The 22,231-nt window shown below is 42.1% G+C and overlaps 2 protein-coding genes across 4 annotated transcripts in view; both read left to right on the forward strand.

The window, feature by feature from the left end:
• The first annotated feature begins 429 nt into the window (after positions 1-429).
• Positions 430-14,623, forward strand: rab32a (RAB32a, member RAS oncogene family). The gene is made up of 3 exons (XM_086189213.1): positions 430-801; positions 9,748-10,025; positions 14,214-14,623. Exons 1-3 carry the CDS (start codon positions 588-590, stop codon positions 14,361-14,363), a joined length of 642 nt encoding a protein of 213 aa, XP_086045339.1. The 5' UTR covers positions 430-587; the 3' UTR covers positions 14,364-14,623.
• A 1,136-nt stretch (positions 14,624-15,759) lies between these two features.
• The window catches only part of adgb (androglobin), a 51,887-nt gene continuing 45,415 nt past the window's right edge, over positions 15,760-22,231 (forward strand). The window contains exons 1-5 of one of the 3 annotated variants that reach the window (XM_086189210.1): positions 15,760-15,925; positions 19,274-19,415; positions 19,580-19,672; positions 21,644-21,715; positions 21,952-22,131. In XM_086189210.1, coding sequence (XP_086045336.1) covers positions 15,891-15,925; positions 19,274-19,415; positions 19,580-19,672; positions 21,644-21,715; positions 21,952-22,131 — 522 coding nt within the window. In that variant the 5' untranslated portion in view covers positions 15,760-15,890. Of the gene's footprint in view, positions 15,926-16,395; positions 16,537-19,273; positions 19,416-19,579; positions 19,673-21,643; positions 21,716-21,951; positions 22,132-22,231 lie in introns of those variants that run through there. The other 2 variants (XM_086189211.1, XM_086189212.1) reach the window with 2 other exon arrangements.

Genomic DNA, 22,231 nt, shown 5'->3' on the forward strand with positions numbered 1-22,231 from the left:
TTGAACATGAACATATATTTTTTCTTTTCTTGGCAGTGTTGGGCTTCCATATTTTTATAGACGCGTTTTACATAACTCGTTTGAGTGAGTTGGGGGGGATAAATAAGTACATATGACATTTATTTCTTCTTGTGGACAAAAAAAATAGACGATCATGAGACCTTAGAGTGTGTGTGTGTGTGTGTGTGTGTGTGTGTGTGTGTGTGTGTGTGTGTGTGTGTGTGTGTGTGTGTGTGTGTGTGTGTGTGAAGATCGTGGAGTGGCAGCGAGGGGGCAGCTCAAACATCAAAGTTCTCCTGACATTTCCGGGTCCTGTGACTTATCAGGTGGTTGCTGAGCGCCTTCGGAGGGGAGGAGGAGGAGAAATTTGAAAGGGAGGGAAAAGAAGGAAGGGTGTGTGTGTGTGTGTGTGTGGGGGGGGGGGGGTGGTGGTGGAGGTAATCAAATGTAATTTCTCCCGCATCTGGACATCCAGCCTATAAACAAGCGCAGTCTACGGCTGAAGACCATCAGAGGATACGCACGCACACACACGCATATATATATGAGCCAAGAGTTGTCCGGGTGAAGTTGCAGGACTCGTCAGCATGGCCGGGGGCTCGGTGTCTGAGTGTAAAGAGTACTTGTTCAAAGTTCTGGTGATCGGGGAGCTGGGAGTCGGCAAAACCAGCATCATCAAGCGCTACGTGCACCAGCTTTTCTCCCAACACTACCGGGCTACCATCGGAGTCGACTTTGCCCTCAAAGTCATCAACTGGGACAGCAAGACGCTGGTTCGGTTACAGCTGTGGGACATCGCAGGTAAGGAAACCCGCTCAGTCCGCGACTATGTGGCAGAACTTCATGAAATTGATGCCAATTAATGCTGAGATGAAGTTGTGCGTGTGAAGTTACATAACCACATGTTGCTTCTGACTTCTCTTTCTTTCTTTCTTTCTTTCTTTCTTTCTTTCTTTCTTTCTTTCTTTCTTTTTCTGACAACCATCAAATAATTTAAAGGGAAACTCTGGAGGGAGGAAGGGAAGTTGTAACAAGACAAAAGACCGGTTCATCACGTCTGCCCGTTGTCTTTTCCACTCTATGATCACGGCACCTCGTAATTGTCAGTGGAATGTAGGTCACGTTGTTATTACCGACAAAGCCCCGCCCCCCTTCTATCATTCCCTATCATCATCATCATCATCATGAATTCTCTCAATGGATTTAAAGGTGTTTATGGTCATCTGAGTCACTTAACGGACCATTATCTTTTATCATGTTCCATTAGTCTGGTAGTTGTTCTTTAAGAACGTCTGTGCAGCATCCAAAAAGATGCTCATATTTCTGAGGGCGTTTAAAGAACTTCCTCCTGGAGCTGGTGAACTTGGCTGGCACACACACACACACACACACACACACACACACACTTCAGCTGGTACATTCCTGCAGCTTGAGTAAGCAAAAGAGAGGAAATCAAGACGTGTAAATAAGACAATATCCCTTTCCAGCAGTCCTACACAAACTCACACTGTTTGTCATCTTTCTTGTACAGAAATGTCATCACGCCATTTATACCCTAGAGTTTGAGAGAGGGAGAGGGAGAGAGGGACGGACACGCTTGAAGGGACATGTTAGAGGAAGTGAGAGAGACACGTGAGAAATGGACAACCCAAACAAGTTAGTCTAAAAACTCAAGAGTTGGCCGCGCTAACTGGCGCATGTAAATTTAATACTTTTTTGTTTTTTCCGTGTTTAACACCATGTGGTAAAACACTTGAGAAAATCCTTAGTTCACTTTACCGTTTTCTGATTTATTTATTTTTTTTACAGTTCAGTTTGTTGTTTGTTTAATGCTCCAAAAACTCCTTTACATAAACAGATGATACATCGACTGTTAATCTACTATTTACAGTATATTTGAAAGTCCGCTATTTTCATATTTTCTCACTGAGGTCAGCAGTGACGGCGCACCTTTTTTAACGGCTCCAGGTCCAGTTGTAAATTTTCTGTGTGGACATTTTAGTTCATCTTTAAACAAGGAGTCTTAAACCTGGAATCAAGAGTAGTTGTGACCATGAAATATTTCATTTGGCGTAGAGATGACAAGAGAACCGAGGGAAGGCAAAGACTGTTGATAGTCATCTGGAGAGTTCAGGGACCACTCACCTCATGGGACACTGCAAAAAAACAAAAACAAAACTCAACTCAGTGTTGTTTAAAATAACTACAATCATGACCAACTGACCCACATTTTGTTGTTACCAGCTCACTTGCTACTATCTAAATCTGCCACATTTCTTGTCAGAAAGGGAAATTGTACTTCCCCTGCCAGGTTCCTCTTACACGGGAACTCATAAAACTCACAACGGCCAACAGTTAGGTAAACATTCAGATGGTTCCAGCACCCTCCACTACTGCTGCACTTGAGGATTATGGGTTTGGTTAGTACTTCTTGGAAAAGATTGTGAACCCGTATGCTGTAGTGTATTTTTGCACGCCACCATGGTTATCCATCCTTTGCCGCAATCAAACAAGAGACAGATCGGGACAGATGGTTAGAAGACTGCTGTTTTTATTCCTTTGCCTACAGCAGTAGAGGACGGACAGTTGGGTTTAGGGGTTGTCGTCACAACTTGCGTGTCTGTCACCGTCTGACTGGCAGTATGGGCTATGCCTCCCCCCGCCACCATCCCCAGGACCCTGCCAGCACAGGCTGGGTGTGCAGGGGCATCTGTGACTGAGTGCCGGGGAAGGCTGTCTACTTGTCACAGCCAGACAACAGTCGATCAGACAATCTGCGAGGGTAAATAAAACACTGACACAACACACACTCACAGATTGATGGACTGATATCATTCATAGAGACGAGGGAATACGCTTGCACATATTGGGGAAATGTAACAATTTAAAGGTGCGCACACACGCTGACCAGTGAGAAAGTTTGAGGTTAGATGACACAGATATGAAATCTCATTATTCAAACCCACACCAAGGTCTGGCCTGAGGAAACTCTGAGGATAAAATAAGTAACGAGACGTGGGTGTGAAAGCTGGAGGTATATTTGCCAAGTCGTTAAGACCAACCATTAAGCCATTTAATCGCGTGGAAAAGGAGAAGGTATTATCTCAGCAACACTGAGAGCACCTTCAGAATTGTCTTTTGCCAACCTTAATAATGATTACAGTCTGGGAGGAATGATAGTAATCAGCGTCCTATAGAAGATGGGGGCACGATCGAAGTCAGCTTGAAAATGGTGGATTTCCAACCCCCTTTTCACACAAAATTGCTACTCTCTCATGGCTTTGTCTGAACCGCTGGACAGGGTGATAATCACCATGACATAAAGGAGGGGGGAAAAAATGGACCTTGGAGAACTAAAAAAAAAAAAAAAAAAAAAACCTGTTGGAGCAGAAGGTTGTACTTAAAAAATGTGTACAGTGGCTCTCATCAAAGTGCTTTGCGTGAGTGAAGATACTCATTCAAGTACTTGGTGTATCTCAGGCGATTTGGGTGGTGGCCCTCCTAAGACTTAACTTATGACTTGTACTTTGTTACCTGTTGTTGCAGTTCTGATCGGACGTTTGCAAGCTAGATAACGGCGGGGGCTGATGCTTCTGTGCATGTACTGTAGGTCCCGCTGGGGTATTTAACCAGTAATTCTACCAGTACGCAGTAAGCAGCGGCTGCTCTCCATCCAGCCATGCCGAGTCAACCACTTGTCCTCTCAGGGTGGCGGGGGCTTTCCCAGCTGCCATTGGGTGATAGGTGTGGTAGACCCTGGACAAGGTTGCCAGTCCATCACAGGACTGACACACTTAGACAGATAACTGCACTTACATTCATACCTTTTTGGTGTGTGAGGGAGGAGGCAGGAGCACCCAGAGAGAACCCACAGAGAAAAAAATGCAAACTCAACACAGAAAGGACTCAAACCCAGAACCGTCTTGCTGGGAGGCAAAATTCCTCACACCACTGAACCACCGTGATGCCCTCTGGACTAAGGGTGGCCTGGTGGTGCAGTGGTCAGCACTGTTGCCTCACAGCAAGAAGGTTCCAGGTTCGAGCCCCGGCTCCAGCACGGGATCTTTCTGTGTGGAGTCTCCATGTTCTCCCTGTTCCTGTGTGGGTTCTCTCTGGTACTCCAGCTTCCTCCCACAGTCCAAAGACATCAAGAGGGGACGAGGCTGATTGACACTGGTTGATGGTTGTCTGTCTCTATGTGTTGGCCCTGTGATGGACTGTTGACCTGTCAAGGGTGAACCCCGCCTCTCACCTGAAGGCTGCTGGGATAGGCTCCAGCCCCCCTGCGGCCCTTAACAGGATAAGGAGTAGAAAATGGATGGAATATCCAAGAGCACAGTTTGACAGGGACTCGCTAACAGTCCTGGTACGTGATGCAGTTAGTCAGCCACCTAGTCTTCGGGAGGTGAACGCGCTTCTGTCAGTGAATCAATCCTTTTTAGGTTCGTCAGTCCAGTTAATGTTTGACGATTCACCTCACATCTTCACTTTTACTTAACTGGTGGAGAGTCTTCCATGGATCCCTCCCCATTCAGTTCAACACCCATTCACACCTTGACCCATGTGACCCTATTAACTTGAGTGATGGCTGGAAGAGTCAGCAACTTCAGCGTTCTTAGCCATCGCAGAGGTTAAATGCGCGGGACCCTCCTACAGTTAGAGCTGAAGAAGCCTCTTGAATGACAGGTGAAACATCTCAAGCAAGCTAATTTCATAACAGGGGCAATTTGTTTTGAAAAATGGTGGATTTTTTTGATCATTTAGTTTGTTCTAAAAGGGCAAGGAAAAGATCCTTTAGCTCCCTTTTTCTGAAGTGTCAGTCTTGGCGACTGATTTTGTCCTTCTCTTTGTGCATATTGTGTCTTTTGTAACTGCTAGTTGGTCGCAGCAGTAGTTGTAGTATCGTGTGAGCATGTCGTGTTTATATTTTATGGTAGTTACTACAGAAACTCCCCATTTTAACACCCAAGGTAGTAGACAAATAGCGTAAACCGGTCACGCATGGTAATTGATCTGAGAGTAAGAGGCAAAGGGGTAGTACCACGACAAGTTCAGGGATTTTCCCCTCAGTTTGGTGCTAAAGGCTGTAGTAGGCTTAAGTAAGTCAGCCCTCACATGCTGCTCAGTGGAATTTGAACGTGCCGGTCATGTGTTGTTCGCATTCTCCCGGTGAAAGCTTGTGCTGAAGACTACCTTCATGACATGACCTTGTGTTGTCTTGATTATTTTAGTGTTGTAAGGAGGGCGCGCGGGTAGCTTTCACAGCCAGTTGCCTCCTAACAACAGACAGAGACTGCTGCTGTTGCTACTGCCGTGTCTGGCTTGGACAGTTTCTATGGTAACCCACCCACAGAATAGCAAAATGTACGAGCGTAGAGAGAGGAAACTGGAGTTGCCAGGGCTGTAGATAATGATGAGATTTTGCTTTCTTTCTCCCACACAACAAACAAGAGATGATGTTGTGGCTGTAACTCAACTGCTTCCCTTTTTTTCATCCTGTTGTTTTCAGGGTTTTTTTTGTGTTTTTTTTTTTTTAACGTGTTCACAACCGGAGAGTTTACTGTAATTGCACTTGAGATCACGCAGTAATATTTGTCAGTGGGGTGAACAGTTCTGTCCTTGTTTAGCCTTTTAGAATCTCGGCAGCAGTTCACATATCTACTGTTTCGGTTCAGACATCCTTGTCATTCCACTGTAAGCGTTTGTCTCATGTTGTGTATTGAAGGCGGCGGCGGCGTGTAGAGCTCAGCGTGCTCCTGCAGTGTCATGCTCCTCTCTGGCACTCACTGATACGCTATTGTTAATACTGCTTATTCCAATCCTGTGGTTTATGCTGATTGAGTTAGACGCACATGACAGTCATGAATGGTTTTAACATGTGTGATCGTATTTGTTCATTTTTCTTTTTTGCTGTTTTTTTTTTTTTTTATGGAAACAAAAAATCGAATTGTGACATTTTTGTGAGATAATTATAAACACATTAAAAAGAACACTCGTTATCATGGATACTATCAATGATATATGCGGTGCAGTGTGTGTATGTATATATTTATCTACCTATGATCTATCTTTATAAGTATGTGTGCCCGACTAGTTATATTAAAAGACTTTCAAAAATCTTTTTATTTTTTCCCCATCAAGGTCCAGGAAATATTTCCAGACACATTTAATTAATATGAATTAGAATGTCTCATGTTTCCACATCACACAGAATTCCTTTTGAAATAAAAAAAAATTTGAGTCCTGATTAAGATTTTGACCACTCTTGATATTTATTTACCGTAAATCCTGCTAACAGACAAGCAACCAAACCCCTCGCATACTGTTGGCAGTAATAATAGACGGATAGTCAACATTAGAGATCTGCAAGTGGCGAAGGAAAACAGAACGTTCATTTTTGTCTTGTCCACCCCCCCCCCCCCAACTGTATTAAATAAGATCTTCACAAATATTTTCATGGATTCTTCAGCTCAGTTTACACTTCACCACAAGCTTTGGTCGAAATTGGCAGCCTTAGTCCCTCCTTGTGCATCACCTTGTTCCCAATCTTTCCACATACTTGGCCTGCAAGTTAAATCAAGTCCAACTTGGGAACTGCTGACCCAGTGGCAGAAAGCCTGACCAGTTTATCCTTCATCTAACTGTGGGTTGTGCAGCTTTGAGTCTTTGCCTTTAGAATATACTCTACCTAACCCACGGCCTTGTCTGTGGTTCTGAAGTAGCAGACAGGTACCTAAAAGTTCCTTGAATTTGCTCATGAAGACAAAAGGATACCGGCATTATTCTGATAATATTTATTTTATATTGTGTCTTTGCTGCTAAAAATGAGTTCCAGACCAAGCAACCAATCTATAGCAAAACTTTAGGGATACCGTTACTACAGGTATTGCAGTATATCATGAGATACGTGACTACCCTGTCTGAGTAATATTGGTCTGCTGTATATTTTTAATGAGCAGTTTCAACAAAGACAGTTGTAGTTGGGAGGTAAAGAGGATAAGTGGATAAAATGGAAGTTATAAATCTTGGCAGTTGTGGTTAAGGCATTTTGTGACAATTTTATTTGTCTTCAGAGACCCAGGTTGGTTTAATAAAAGCAGCAGAGTAATTAGTGATGGGGTCAGGCATCATGGGATTTGTTGTCATTTAATGTTAGTGACTTTTGCGTGGAACCACAGCAAACATATCAATACTTCAAATAACTGTGACAGTCGTGTGTGTGTGTGTGTGTGTGTGTGTGTGTGTGTGTCAATATAATCACTCAATACAAGTCTTTTCCATCCAGCCAGTTCTCTTTGGAAGGACACTCTTAGAGACTGGCTCTGCTTGGTATCGATCCACAGATAAGGACTGGATGTGCCAGAAAATCAAGTGAAGTGTTGAATACTCACACATGCTATCATGCTGTCTTTAAAAAAAAAAAGTTTACAGAATGGGTTGTCCTTTCCATCATTATGAACGTTACTGACCCTCAGAATATGCAAATATTTGACTTTACGTTCCTTTTTCTTTCATTTAGCTGAGTAAAATTAGTGTAAAACAGCTGGAAACATCTGGGGGCACCTCAACAGACCCAAGATACTGAAATATATGACCTTATACTGACCACTAATGTTTCCAGGGATCATCTACCGACCAATAGAATAAAAGTCGGACAAGCGCCTTGGAAATGATCAAGCCTGTTATTTCTGTCCATATGCTGACGTTCCCACACTGGACGTAAGAGCTCAGCAAGGCCTGGAAAGGAAGGCCTTACTGCAGCTCTTTATCCCACTGTGTCGCGTCTCTGGTGTATTCACCTGGGGTTACATTGGCTAAAATTAGACTCTCAATTATGAGCAATTACCGTCAGGCCTGTAGGCCCCACAGTGTATTCACTCTCTCACTACTCACACCCGCACTGCACCACACCACTCTTGGTGTGTTTGGGTAAGTACCTGAAGTGCGAGTGTGCTCGGAGAAGCTGTGCTCACAGTTCCTCGATGCCATTCATGATTAGTCTTTTTTAGTGTGTGACTCTCTGTTGCTCGAGTGGAGGCTGTTCACCGTCTCCTGTGCGTTTATTCTTCCCCTCTATGATGTCTTCATCTGGGAGCAGTTTAGCGGAAATATAATAAAATTAGAATTAAATTAGACAAGCTTCGTTCACAGAGACTGGGGTCATCATTCTCCGCAACTTCTGCTTCATCTGTGAAACAACAACAACGTCCTCGCTAAGTAGCTAGCTGATAGCAACGCAAACACAGAAAATAGCAGGTTTTGATGGAGACTTGCGTCGTGGAATTTGTTTGTTCAGTTTCTTCGGTGAAGTTTTACAATCATTCAACGTGTAAACAAGTTTCCAGCATAAAACGTCCCCTTGAGGTTATTTTGCAAAGGTGCCGTCGCTTCACACAGGGCTTTACACGAACGATTACGATTTACAGAGATAAAATCAAGCCTGATTTTTTATGTTTTTTTTTTTAATCTATTGTTACAGAATGCTAACATTTTGAGCCGGATGGATGTCATTTGATGACACAGAGCAATGGAGGAACGTGCAGCTATGTACTGTAATAGTCAGTACCTGTGAAAACTACGGGCCCATTCTTAATCACGAAGGAAACCCCCTTCAAGGTTTATCGTTCAGGGCTTTTTGTACCAAGGATATAGAAATACGCTTAGTTTCTGTTTTTTTTTCTCTACAGAGGATGATTGGAGATGAGAATCATCACTTTTCTTGTGTTTGAGGTAACTGCCAGACTGCAGGAGGTTGAAATTTTGGATATTGGATGGTTTATTTGGACCGGCGACAGTGTACATGCAGATATCACAACAGATTTAGCAATATTGCTGATTTTCATCTGTTGTCCTCAGACACAATAGTTCACGTAATAAAACAGAGCTAGAAATCATAATAAGAATGAATATGAATATATCATATTTCTGGATTAAAACCACCAAATGTGTTTTTTTTTAAATGTTAATAAATACCCGATGTAACTGATTTAGACTTAACAATGCTCAAAAAAAGTCTGAAACTTTTGTGAATAACCCCTAAGTTTTGTTGATAGGATTGCTTTGTTGACGCTCATGTAAAACCTTTTTTTTATTTCTTTGCTTTTTTGAAACTGTAACCAGCAACATTCATGATAAGTAATTCGATAAATTTAGAGCTTTAGCCTCGACGTAAAGGTCTTAAAGGTAGACTGGCTCATATTTTGCTTCATGTGTAAGTTAGTTAAATGAAGGCGTGGAACCTTTGTTGGCATCATCCTATCAGGATTTCAAATACTTATCAACCCTCTTGGTGTGGGACGACTGCAGAGTTCGGGAGATACATGGAACAAAATGCAGAAGTCGCCTGGTTGTGTTAGAGAAGAAACCCTCTCAGTTTGATGACGCCTTCTATCCTCATGTTATTCATCTCGCTTCGCCTTGTGAAGTATCACCTCATATTTTCTCTGAGAAAGACCAGAGAGAATGGGCTTATTATTACGGCAGATTACTTGTGCCATTCTCTGTGCGGATTAGGCCCATGGCAAAATAGGGAAAGTAGGTCAAATAAGAACCATCTCTATCCTCATTGTTTTGCCACCACAGAGGAGAGAAAATAGTAGCGATCTGACAAAATGGAGAATCAAATGCAACCATGTGCACGGCAAGACATTTGGTTTAAAAAAATCTTTCATAAAGTCTGATTACTCACCAAGCTTACTTGTGAAAATGGAAAAATCCGCCTAAATTCTTTTTTTCTGTCCCCCTCAGGTCAAGAACGATTTGGTAACATGACGCGGGTGTACTACAAAGAAGCCGTGGGGGCGTTTGTGGTGTTCGATGTCACCAGAGGCTCCACGTTTGAGGTTGTGTCGAAGTGGAAGCACGACCTGGACAGCAAGGTGAAGCTGGCTAATGGCAACCCCATCCCCTCTGTGCTGCTCGCCAATAAATGCGACCAGAAGAAAGAGGGCTCCAACAACATGGCCATAATGGACAATTTCTGCAAAGAAACAGGCTTTCTGGGCTGGTTTGAAACATCGGCTAAGGTGAGAGCTCAATACATCTGATGGGGAGGCTATTTGATGCAAGTATGCATAAAGTAATTTTACCGCCTGTATTGATTCGACAGGCCCTTTAGTCAAACATTCTCTTCTTACTGAGTCTTTTTTTTTTTTGTGTTTATTTCTGGTTCCTACTTTTGCCAAGGATGTAATCGGACCCCTTGCTTGTGTGTTAGCAAACATCAGAAAACTAATAAAGGGATTTTGATGAAATTTGGAGGAAAGTTAGGAGGATGAATATTTGACCCTGGGGTCTGACGACCTTTCTAACCCGTTGGCAGGATAAAGCCGTTAGCAAGGTGTTTGTCAGACAAAAGTTAGGGTTCATATTAATGATGGCTGAAGTATCGCGTATCATAGGCAATAAATATTGCCTTTAAAACAAGATTTAGTAACGGGTTAAAATCTAATTTGACATAGAAAGGCGTGGCATCAATCAAATATGATAAGAGCTCGAAGATGCATACAAGAATAAAAGAAGACACTTTTACTCAATGGCATCTTCTCTCCCCTCCATAGCGGACGGGAAATCCTCAAAAATTATCCTCTGGGGAAATCAGGCCTCCTCTGAATGGTGTACTCACACCCGTCACAATGCACTGATTGTTGCGGAGCCACACGGGTTTATTAGACGCTCGTAGACTGTAGATGTGCACTTTCCACTCAGAATGTAGCCATGCTAATTTGGAGCTAAAATGTTAAGAATAGACGTGAAAACTATTAAACAAGCCCTGTAACATTTAAGGAAACTAGAAGGCACTCGGAGCTCAAGCCTCAACCAAACCCAATGGAAAAAAAAAACCACTTCCTTTTTTTTTTTTTAAATGGATTTTCCCTAAAATGTAAAGGGTTCTCTCTCAACCCCTCCATCGAGTTTACTGAAATTCAGCCTTTTATTTGCATCTTCCTGATAAAAAGAAACAAATTATTTGGCTAGGTTTTTTTTCTTTCTGTCTTTCTTTTTCTTGCCTGTTTTTCGTTTTCTTTTTTCAGTCATGCATGCATTTATAATCTGTGAACATTTATCTTTCCGACCAACCAAAAGATGTTCTGGACCGCTGGTGTGTGATATGGTATCACATGGCGGTGATTGATAACGCAGTTCAGGGCTGTTAGGGTTTACGAGACAGGGCTCTGAGAGATAAGCTACTGGAGTGGTTCTCCTCAATTTTGGTCATGGTGTCACAGGCTGGGAGTTAAAGTGTGTGTGTGTGTGTGTGTGCGTGTGCGTGTGCGCGTACGCGCGCCTTGTTCTTGAGCCTCAGTAGTAGGATATACAAGGACACCTCAAGTACTTAAAGCATATGACTTGACTTCACTCATCTGTTTTGTCAAGTTTATTTTGTCTAATATTTGCATCACAAACTTCAACAAAATTCACTTTTTGAAAAGATGCTGTTTTGTCCGATGCTAATCTCAACCACAAAAAAAGTCAAAAGTTCCTCTTCTTGCTGCTCACTTCCTTTTCCTGTCACATGGGAGCTGTTGTGGTAATCTTGAAAGCTTGGGGTCCTTCTTTCACTCAGCATTTTTTAGGAAAGTTGAACACGTCGAGAAGCCTGATGACACACCCCATCATGGCCTTTGCTACACAGCCACAGTTAACCATATTAACTCATTCAGGTCCCTCAGCTGCGTCACGTGTCGTGTCATGTGAACTGTGTGGGAATGTGAACTGAGTAAAGCCTCTCTGCTGGCCATTTCCACTCAGTGTGTGTTGATCTGTGTGCGTCGCAACACAACCTGTGATTGGAATTCTGTGAAATCATCTCAAATATTCTTTTCTCTCTCCGTTCAGTATCGAAGTATATCCTAATATTTAGAATTCCCAAGGAATGATTTTCAGTACAGTCAGACTGACAGACACGGCGTTCCTCAATAGTGACTGCTACATATTAACTAAGTTCAATCTTATTTTATTATAGAAGCACATGCATATTGCATAAACTTAAGGTCAGTTTGATGACTCATGACAAGCTGAGATGAAAGTACTCTCAGAAACCTGCCAGTTCACACTGGAAATACAAGAGACAGAGTATCGTTTCCATAGCAACAACTCTCTGTACTTCCATTCTCACCGCTAGCTTTTCTTTTAATTGCAGGTGGTTGACTTTTGAAGCGGGTGGCAAGTACTACATTGTAGAATCAGCCAGTAGCGACTGGACAAGTTGAGTCTCAGCCCTAGCCAGCTCGAGTTGGGGTGGGCTGTAATTTTGTACTGCGCATCTGTGAACCTGGCCATTAGATAGTATGGAAGCACATGTGAAACAAGCCTACGGCCGTGCACTCTTTATAAAGGCTAAAACAGGAAAAAAAATCAATAAACATGGTCGTTTCCATGCTGCGGCAGGTGCAAAGGGCAATAAATAAGGCTGCAGAAATAAATTAATTGCAGCAAAATCCCTACAGTCGCTGCAACCACACACAAAACAAGCAGAGTCCAACAGTTTTACAATCAGTCTGAATTAGTCTCTGCATGTGGTGTTGTGTGTCAAACAACCCCCCACCCATCCCCCTCCCTACCTCCTGTCAACCACCACCAACAGATACTACAGTCTCGTACTGGGGGAACCAGTGCACACTTCCATTCACTGATATGTTGGTTTCTGCTGCAGCACATGGTGTCACCTGGCCCTCCAGCGAGAACCTGCAGAGGAACCATGCATTACTCCATATACAATAAGAGTGTGCTAACTGCATGTTGGCTGCACAGTGTTTTGAGCTAGAAAATGTTATATATGATGTTTCTATCAATAGAAGCTCAGGTTTTTTTTTTTTTTTTTTTCTGTTTGTTTTTGGTCATAGCGTACGGTGAAATGCCAGGAACGTATGGAAAAAATACACACCACCGGAGCACACCCGCGATGTACCGACGAAATCCAATAGTAAACCGTAATCAAAGTTGTAAAGGTATATTCATATGCCCTACCAGTTTTGAACATTAGATTTGGGTAAATAAATAACTGACCTTTTACTCTCACCACATTATAAATTCCGTTTAAAATGAGAAGCAACCAGAAAGCACTCAGAGCGTGCATGTGCGTCCACGAGGACAGAATACAAACATTGTATCATCAATATCAATTTGATCAATGTGATACTGATCCCCTCTAAACATGAATGGCTTGTTCTGTGTCGTATTACCCACCTTTCCACCAAATGTAGTCAAGATCAATCCTTCAGTTTTTTTAGATATCCTGCTACTAAATAGGCACCCACATGCTGTGATCCTATTACCTCCTTGCTAGATGTAATTGGACTCCCAATGGCAATAAAAATAGGTTGACTTGAGCAACTCAGTAATTAGAGTTGGAACAATAATTTTATTGGCTCATTTTTTTATGCCTCCTTTTTTTTTTGTTTTGTTTTGTTTTGTTTGATAATGAACTGCCTCTTTGTTTGTCTTCACCAAAGATGCCCAGTCCCATTTGTAAATATCTTATTACTGCAGAGCCTGGAGAAAGGCCATTAATATTCATTACCTCTTCAACCCGTGGGATGACAGCTTTTAGCCACAGTGTGAAGGACACAAACAAATGGGTGTTTTTTTATTTTGTATCCGTTGTCTGAAATTCATTTCCCAGCTGTTCTCATGACGGCCGGGTCTAAATTAAGAGTTATAGGGGACCTCTAAAGCTATTCTCATAGGAAGCTTCATGTCTATAAAGACAAATACATACAGTAGTTTATGGCTTTCTGTTTTTTTGTTTTTGTGTGTGTGTGTAAAGTACACACGAATTGGTGTCTTGACCTGTATCCCTTCCTCGTGACTCTAGAATGCACGAAGAGGCGGCCACATATAGTTAGCTTGAAGCTGACTGACTGCTAACAACAGCAACAAAACAGCAGAGAAACTGCTCAAAAACATTATGAATTCTCAACAGGCACAATCGATGTCTGCTCAGTATATGTGCTTTCGTTACCTTAACATCAAGCTAACTTGTGAATGTGGCTAACTTCTTTGCTATTCCTGAGTCACATATAGAAATAAAACAGGAGGTAAATATCTTCAATTTTGGAGTACTTGAAAGGTAAAATACTTTTTTGGGGAGTGAAGCTTAATTTTAATGAGTGTGTGTGTGTGTGTGTGTGTGTGTGTGTGTGTGTGTGTGTGTGTGTGTGTGTGTGTGTGTGACAAAAACAGTTGCCATTAATCACGTGTTCTCTCCACAGGACAACATCAATGTGGATGAGGCGGCACATTTCCTGGTAGAGAACATCTTGGCTATCGACAAGGGTTTGCCTTACGAGGAGAGCAATGAAGACCGAGTCAAACTGGACCAGCAGACTGTGGCTGCTGAGAGCAAGTCAGGCTGCTGCTAACGCTAACTCCATTAGAATTGACCAACGCATGGGTTCAACCCATGAAGATCTGATTTAGAGTGTGTATTCTAACAGTGTGTGTTGGTTACACATCTGGCGAGTCACACAGAGAACGACACTCTTCTTGTACATACGGACCGTAATCTGTTTAAGTGTAAAAGTGTGAAGGATTTTTTTTTAACATGAAGTTGATGTTAGGTTTACATGTGAAAATACTTTAAATCTGCAAAATCTAAAAAGAATAAACATTTTAACTGATGTGTATTGGCTACGAGTGGTTACATCTTTCCAGACTGTCTCATTTATTCCCTGTGAGCTTTAAAATGCATTCATTTTATTAAAAAAATTTAGAGTAATAATCTGTATCATGTAACATAATGATGATAAACAGGTATTATGAAAAAATATAGTATTTAGTTAAAAGAAAACATGAGTTTGTTATTTCTGTGCATGGGCTTAATGATTTATGGTCCAGAGCAATTTTTTCAGATTATGAAATTAAATGCTTCTTACACATATTGGATCACGACAGCTGAGCTGGGATTATTCTCTTATTAGCATTCCGTATTAGCATATTTTACAAGTAAAAGTGCCTAAAACAGGTGACTGCTAGGACTTGAGACTTCTTATAAAATGGTAGCAAGTTGAAAAGCGTCAAATGACAATTTAACATAAGAGTCAAGTAATTTCAGGAAGGAAAAAATTAAATGTCAAAGTAATGCAAATTGTAGTTTACTACATGTCTAAGTATACAACTGAATCTGTACATGAATGAAGTGTTCAGGAAGCAGCTGTAGTATAGTTTTAGGTTTCTGTTGAGTCAACTCAAAAAATGATCATGGATAAAACTGTATGTGCAAGACTGTGTGTGTCTGTGTGTGTGCAACAGAGAGATAGATAAAGAACCATGTGACTTCTCTCAAGCAGCAGTGTGATAGTCATCAGACATGCCCACCACTCGTAGCCTGAACTCCTCCACGCACCTTACCAGAGCAAGAATGCAATGGGACCATGCCAGTTGTACCAGTCAAAGCAACTCTGAATACCAGTACTGCATCCACAATACAACAAATACAACGCTCAGTTTTGTCTGTAGTGAGAAGTCAGTACAGTTTTCTTGAGTGAAAAATGCATGCCGACATCACAAAGTGACACACATGAGCAAAATCTGGACAATCAAAATGATATAATACATGTAGATTTTTAAATCTTCGTCATGGTGGTATTGTTTTTCATTATAATCTATAGCTTAAATATTTCCTATAGCTGCTTATAATTTAAACATAAGAATGATCAGAAGGTTTATATGGGGGTTTCATGTCTATAAATGTTGAAGTTTCTTTTCAGATTTGCTCAGGAAAAGTCTCTCTATAGTAACTAGTGATGCAGCAGCTCAGGTCACCGCCTAACTCTGTTGCTAGGCAACCCTTACAGTTTTTAATACTCCGTTCCTTGTTTTTTACTGCTAGAGCAGGAAAACACACCCACACACACATACGCGCACACGCGCATGCACGCACTGTTGTCATGGATGCTAAGACGCCAGCAGGCAGCTGTGTAAGGTGAGTGACGTTAACCACAAAATGTTTAGGAAAGTGTTAACTTACAAAAAATAAAGTTTGGCATTCAAACAAACGTTTATATTAAGTACATCCGCTGCTCACAGTACTGTAACCCACCAACCAACCTGCCTATGTTTGGGGCTACCGTGTCTCTCTACTAACTGCTCGCGGCTGTTAGCTGAGCGCTAATGCTACATGAGCCAAACTTTATGGTGTGTTCCCGTGAAGCTTGTAAACTCTGAATTGTATTATTTAAAATAAAAATTAGCTTGTAAAAAACGTTGTCGTCCTCCCTGTTGGTTAAATACAAATATCAGTCATGGCTTCTTTTAAACAGCACCATATTAAGAATCTAAATTAGAGATTCCATTCTTCAAAATTACATAAATCTAATAAAATTGGAGATGGCAGCTGTATACAAAACGCAGCCTCATACGTGAGCAACATGTGTCTCGAGCTTTTAGTTCCACCAACGGCTATACACCAGAAGCGAATCAGCGACGTTAACGCAGTCCTACATTCAATATTAGATATGATGTTCAGGACACATTTAAATGAAAAAAGAGTGCCATTCCAGCGAAGAGTGAGTTTGGTAAAATGCGTTTGAAAAGGTCTGCGTTAGCATTAGCCACCCATCCATCCATCCATTTTCTTCCACTTATCCTGCTGGACGGGTCAACAGTCCACCCATACGTCTTATAAATACAAGTACTGTGTGTCCAATATTCATGGATACGCTCTGACAATCTCTCTTTGCCTCGGTCGTGTTTTAGTGGAATAGGGAGTGCACGCTGGCACCAGATAGAAGGACTGGACAGGAAATGTAGGCCTTCGTGGTGTTAGATATTTTGTATGAATAGTTTAGAGACCAAGAGACTCCAAACTGACACAAATTATTAGTAATAGACTGGAAATGTAGGACACACTTCTTTTTATTTCATTTCGTTTTTGTTTTATATGAACATTTTCGTACCAGTTTCATTCTTTTCATGTTCATCAAAAATTCAGCATTTTAATCTCTTAAAATGTTCCAAATTATGAGATGTACAGTGGCTTCCAAGTTGCTGACATGGGGAATCCAAATCAATACTATATGTGTATGTATGTGTGTGTGTGTGTGTGTGTGTATATATATATATATATATATATATATATATATATATATGAGGGTATAGAATGTATATGAAGATATATGTGTGTACATAAATATATATACACACATATATGTATGTATATACATATATGATGCACAGTACAGCAACAGTAATACTGGAGTTACAAGCTGGGCATGGACACGGAGCATAGGAAACAATACCCTCCATGGAAGAGAAGGTTAGAGCCAAAATAACGGCAACAAAGAGAGAAGTTAACCAACTAGCAACTGCAGTGAGGAAATATGGTGAATGATGGTGTACCTCAGAAATTCACCAAGCTATCCATACCAGAGGCACTTGAAACTGCCAAACAAAGGCTAACAGCTCTAGCCCCTGACTGAAGAGATACACCAAGGAGGTAGAGGCCAGGAGAATAAACAACATGTTCTTCACCGGCCCAGTCAAAGTGTACTCTCAGTGGCAGGGTAATAACCAGGCCCACCAAGAGCTTATGAGTACTGGAAGGGCATATGGGAAAGAGAAGCATCACACAACACTGATGCACAGTGGCTGGTGGATCTGAGAACTGACCACAGAAACCTCCCAGCACAAGAACCAGTAACCATCTAAGTGGCAGACATCCAAGACAGAGTGTCAAAGATGAAGAACTGGACAGCACCAGGCCCCGATATGATCCACACATACTGGCTGAAAAAGCTGACTGCACTCCATTGATGCCTTGCAGCACAGATGAACCAGCTGCTAAGGGATGGGACACACCCAGACAGGCTAACCCAGGGCAGGACAGTCCTGATCATGAGGGACCCTCAGAAGAGACCCATCCTATCCAACTACCAAAAAATAACTTTCCACTTCACAACATGGAAGCTCCTGTCAGGTATCACTGCAGCTAAGATAAGTCAGCACATGGGTCAATACATGAATGGAGTTCAGAAAGGAAATGGCACTAACACTCGAGGAGCCAAGCACCAGCCACTGGTTGACAGAACATCTGCTGGAAACTGTAAGAGCAGACAGACCAACCTGTGCACCACCTGGATTGATTACAAGAAAACCTATGACTCAGTGCCACATACTAGAATGTCTGGAACTGTAAAACATCAACAGTAAACTGAGAGCCTTCATCAGAAACTCAATGGGGATGTGAAAGACGACCCTAGAGGACTCAAAGCCAATAGCCTAAGTTAACATCAAGTGCGGAATACACCAAGGAGATACACTGTCACCGCTACTGTTATGCGTCGGCCCAAACCCCCTCAGTCACATCATCACAAAGAATGGTTACAAATACCAATTCTAAAGCAGGACAACAATCAGCCACCTGCTCTACATAGATGACATCAAGCTGTATGCCTGGAATGAGCAAGAAATTGACTCACTGATCCACACCACCAGGATCTACAGCAGGCTGTAAGGATGCCCCTGAGACAGTCCAACACATAGTTGCAGGGTGTAAGATGTTAGCTGCAAAAGTGCACATGGAGAGGTACAACCAAGTGGCAGGGATAGTGTATAGAAACGTCTGTACCAAATATGAACTACAAGTACCCAAATCCCAATGGGACATACCACCAAAGTGGTTGAGAACAACAGGGCTAAGGTGCTGTGGGACTTCAGCTTCCAGACTGACAAATAGCTACTGGCGAACTAAGTGGACATAGTAGTGGTGGACAAACAGCTGGTGAGGGCAGTGGTGATAGATGTGGGAATATCAGCTGACACCAACATCAGGAAGAAGAAGGGGCACGAGAAGGCTGAGAAGTACCAGGGGTTTAAGAACAGCTGAACAAATGTGGAAGTTCAAGGGTGGTGTGGTCCCTGTGGTAGTAGGAGCACTCGGGGTGGTGACCCCCAAACTGGTAGAGAGGCTCCAACAGATTCTAGGACCAACACTCAGTCCAGAAGAGTGCAGTCCTTGGAACAGCTAAGATACTGTGTAGAACCCTCAGGCTCCAAGGCCTCTGGTAGAGGACCCAAGCTAGAGGATGACACAGAACCACCCTACAAGGGGGAGAGGGACACACACACGCACAAACACACACACGCACGCACACACACACACACATACACAAATATATCTATATCTATCTCGATATATGTGTGTGTATGTACACATGTGTGTGTGTGTGTATGTGTGTGCTTTAGCATGTCCTGTAAATTCGAGCATTGTGTAATTTGTTATGTTTACAAGAACAAATTCAGTGAACAGTAACTGTATGTCTTATCATTTCAGAGTCACTGCTTCCTCAGAGAATGACTCACTCACCTTCAAATTCCCTATTTGGCCTGAGTGGAATGATGCAGAAGTCAACAAGGAGAGATGGGACTGGAGCAGAAGCTCTGACGATGGAAAAACGACAAGGAGCTCAAATCCTGTAAATTGAAAGTTGAAAATTAAAAAATAATTAAAAGAAACAGTTAACTGCAACATGTAGAATTTGTATTGACTTTAAAAAGTGACTTCAATGATGTCCATCACATTATATTTTCTGCATTTCATTCTCATATTATGTTGTTGTTTTTTTGTGTGTGTCTCCAGTCATTCTTTGAAGATCCAGAGGGTAAAATTTGCCTGCCTCCATCTTTGAAGGTGCACTCCTGGAAGCGCCCGACACAGTTTATGGGAAACAAGGTAATCACTCCACTCTCTTACCTAGGATGGAAAATGTGTCCACCTGTCTCGGTTTACACAAGTCAATTATGTAATTATTTGATTATTCTTTTTTTTCCAACTAATTTTGAATCGTAGTTTGAGGATTTAAACCTTTTTGTAATCAAGGAAAAATTCATATTTACTGGATATATTTTCATGTGGCACGGTGGTGCAGTGGTTAGAACTATCTATCACCTCAAAGCAAGAAGGTTCCAGGTTTGAGCCCCGGCTCGGGCACGGGATCTTTCTGTGTGGAGTCTGCATGTTCTCCCTGTACCTGTGTGGGTTCTCTCGGATACTCCGGCTTCCTCCCACAGTCCAAAGACATCAAGAGGGGACGAGGCTGATTGATACTCTAAATTGACTGTAGGTGTGACTGTGAGTGTGAATGGTTGTCTGTCTCTATGTGTTGGCCCTGTGATGGACTGGTGACCTGTCCAGGGTGAACCCCGTGTCATGCCTGAAAACTGCAAGGATAGGCTCCAGCCCCCCGCCACCCTTAACAGGATAAGCGGAAGAAAATGGAGGAATGGATGGAAATATTTTCCTGTGTTCCTTTTTATATTGTAAATTGACAAAATAATTAATTATATGACATTTAATTTCAATAAAACTAAAAGGAGCACTCACCCGAATATGGACAAGAAAATGTGCCCTCTAGTCTGTTCCAAGGAAGTCTGATTGCATCACTTTACTTTTCTGTAACACTCCCCTCAGTGCAGGATTAAACAATTACTGGAAGCTCCCTGTTTGGATGTTTTGTTTTTTTAATTGCTAGGTCACCATCTGCCTTTTCACTCAAGATGTCAAAAGCATTTAATTAATGTACGAAGAGGATGACGGGCTAATCACAACAGCAATCAGGCGTGCAAATGCAAGCAACAGCTCTTATGTGTCTCTGCATCAGGCTGTAGTCTGTAAATGATCTTTATTAAGTTTGTCTTTTACTTGGTGTGGGTAAAGAAACTTCACCCAGGAGGACCACTGCCAAAGTGGTCATGTTTTTTTCCGATTTTGAAAAAAAAAAACGGACTTGGCAGAAGGGTGTCCCAGGGACGCGCGTTGTCTGTTGTTTATGATGAGGAACAATGCGATAATTATAAAACGCATGGAGTTGCCACAGGGTTGCTGGTTTGATCCTCACTTCCCCCGGTGATCATGTCGAAGTACCTTTGAGCAAGATATTGAGCCCTTAATTGCTTCTGATGGTCCTGCGACAGACTGACAACCCGTCCAGGGTGAACCCGCCTCTCGCCCAATGTCAGCTGGGATAGGCTCCAGCCCCCCTGGGACCCTTAACAGATAAGCGGTGGATAAAATGTATGGGCTTCAGCTGGGGCTTGAGCCCGGAACCTTCTTGCTGTGAGGTGACAGTGCTAATCACTGCACCACCATGCCGCCCCACTTATAAAATATCATATAAACGTGTTTTTGTAAAGGTGATATCGACGTCAGTAAATATCAGATGTTGGTCAAATCACTTGTAAAAATAGCAGCATGTAAAAAAAAAATAAAAAAAATCCAATATCTTGCATCCCTTTGGTGTGAAACGAGCAAGGACTGAACCCCTTAAGAGTTTGGTGCAGATTTGTTCACAGCGCCACCTTGTGACAGAGGGAAATTACCCGGGAGGGTTTTTTGTTATGTGCTTTTTGTAGTTGGCCTCAACCAGGCTGAGATGTCCTCCGAGTGCCCTCTAGTTCATATTTAATTAGCACTATATAGTAGAGGCTATTAAGTTGGTTTTCAAATATTCATGGCAGACTTGGGAGTATCATGGTGAGGTTAGTTGAGTTGAGTCCCTGGGTTATGTAGAGAAGATAAAAAGTAAGACCTATATTCATGTCTACTTGAAACAGGTCTCTGAAAAAGGATTTTGATTTGTGTCGATGCTTCGATGTAAATGTTTGAGAAGTCAGATGCGAATGTATCAATATGTGTCTGTTAAAGAGTCCCACTGTCGTGGAGAATGAAATGACCTTTGACCTGATCTCCTCCAATGAGCACCTGCTTTGCAGTGAGGTTAGTGCCTTTTATTTGAGATCCCACTGATTTTTGTACCTTTCAGTAACGATTCACCTCTCAGATGGTGTCATTTAGATGACCGACAGGGAAGATGGTTGATTGTGAGAAATGAATAACACCAGGGAAATGCAACATCTTATTGATTAATGGATTGGTACTTCAGATGAAGATTCAAACGATAGATTTTACATGTTGGTTGGTCGTCAATAAACTTCGCCCCTCTCCTCTTCTAGCTGATGAGGTGGATCATCAGTGAGATCTATATTGTTTGGACACTGTGTCACAACAGAACATCTGAAGCACAAGAGCGCTGGAGACCTTGGGAGCACATCTACTCGCTCTGCAAGGTGGTGAAAGGTCACCTGCCACTTTACAACAGCTATGGGAAATACGTGGTTCGACTCTACTGGATGGTGAGTTGAACACAGACTAATAAACATCCCTTGTCTTCTTTGTTAATCATAAAGGTAAACTTGAGGTAACGGATGGCGAGAGGGGAGGGGCTGGAGAGTG

The sequence above is a fragment of the Aulostomus chinensis genome, chromosome 20 (genome assembly GCF_037954235.1).
Source record: "Aulostomus chinensis isolate RoL2024-O1b breed Wild chromosome 20, RoL_Achi_v1.0, whole genome shotgun sequence".
NCBI lineage: Eukaryota > Metazoa > Chordata > Actinopteri > Syngnathiformes > Aulostomidae > Aulostomus > Aulostomus chinensis.

What these genes read in the sequence shown, in the direction of transcription:
- rab32a (XM_086189213.1), top strand. Translation starts at nt 588, where the DNA reads ATGGCCGGGGGCTCGGTGTCTGAGTGTAAAGAGTACTTGTTCAAAGTT. An exon ending in ACAGCTGTGGGACATCGCAG is followed by an intron (nt 802 to 9,747) that starts GTAAGGAAACCC and finishes TGTCCCCCTCAG; the next exon opens with GTCAAGAACGATTTGGTAAC. An exon ending in GGTTTGAAACATCGGCTAAG is followed by an intron (nt 10,026 to 14,213) that starts GTGAGAGCTCAA and finishes TTCTCTCCACAG; the next exon opens with GACAACATCAATGTGGATGA.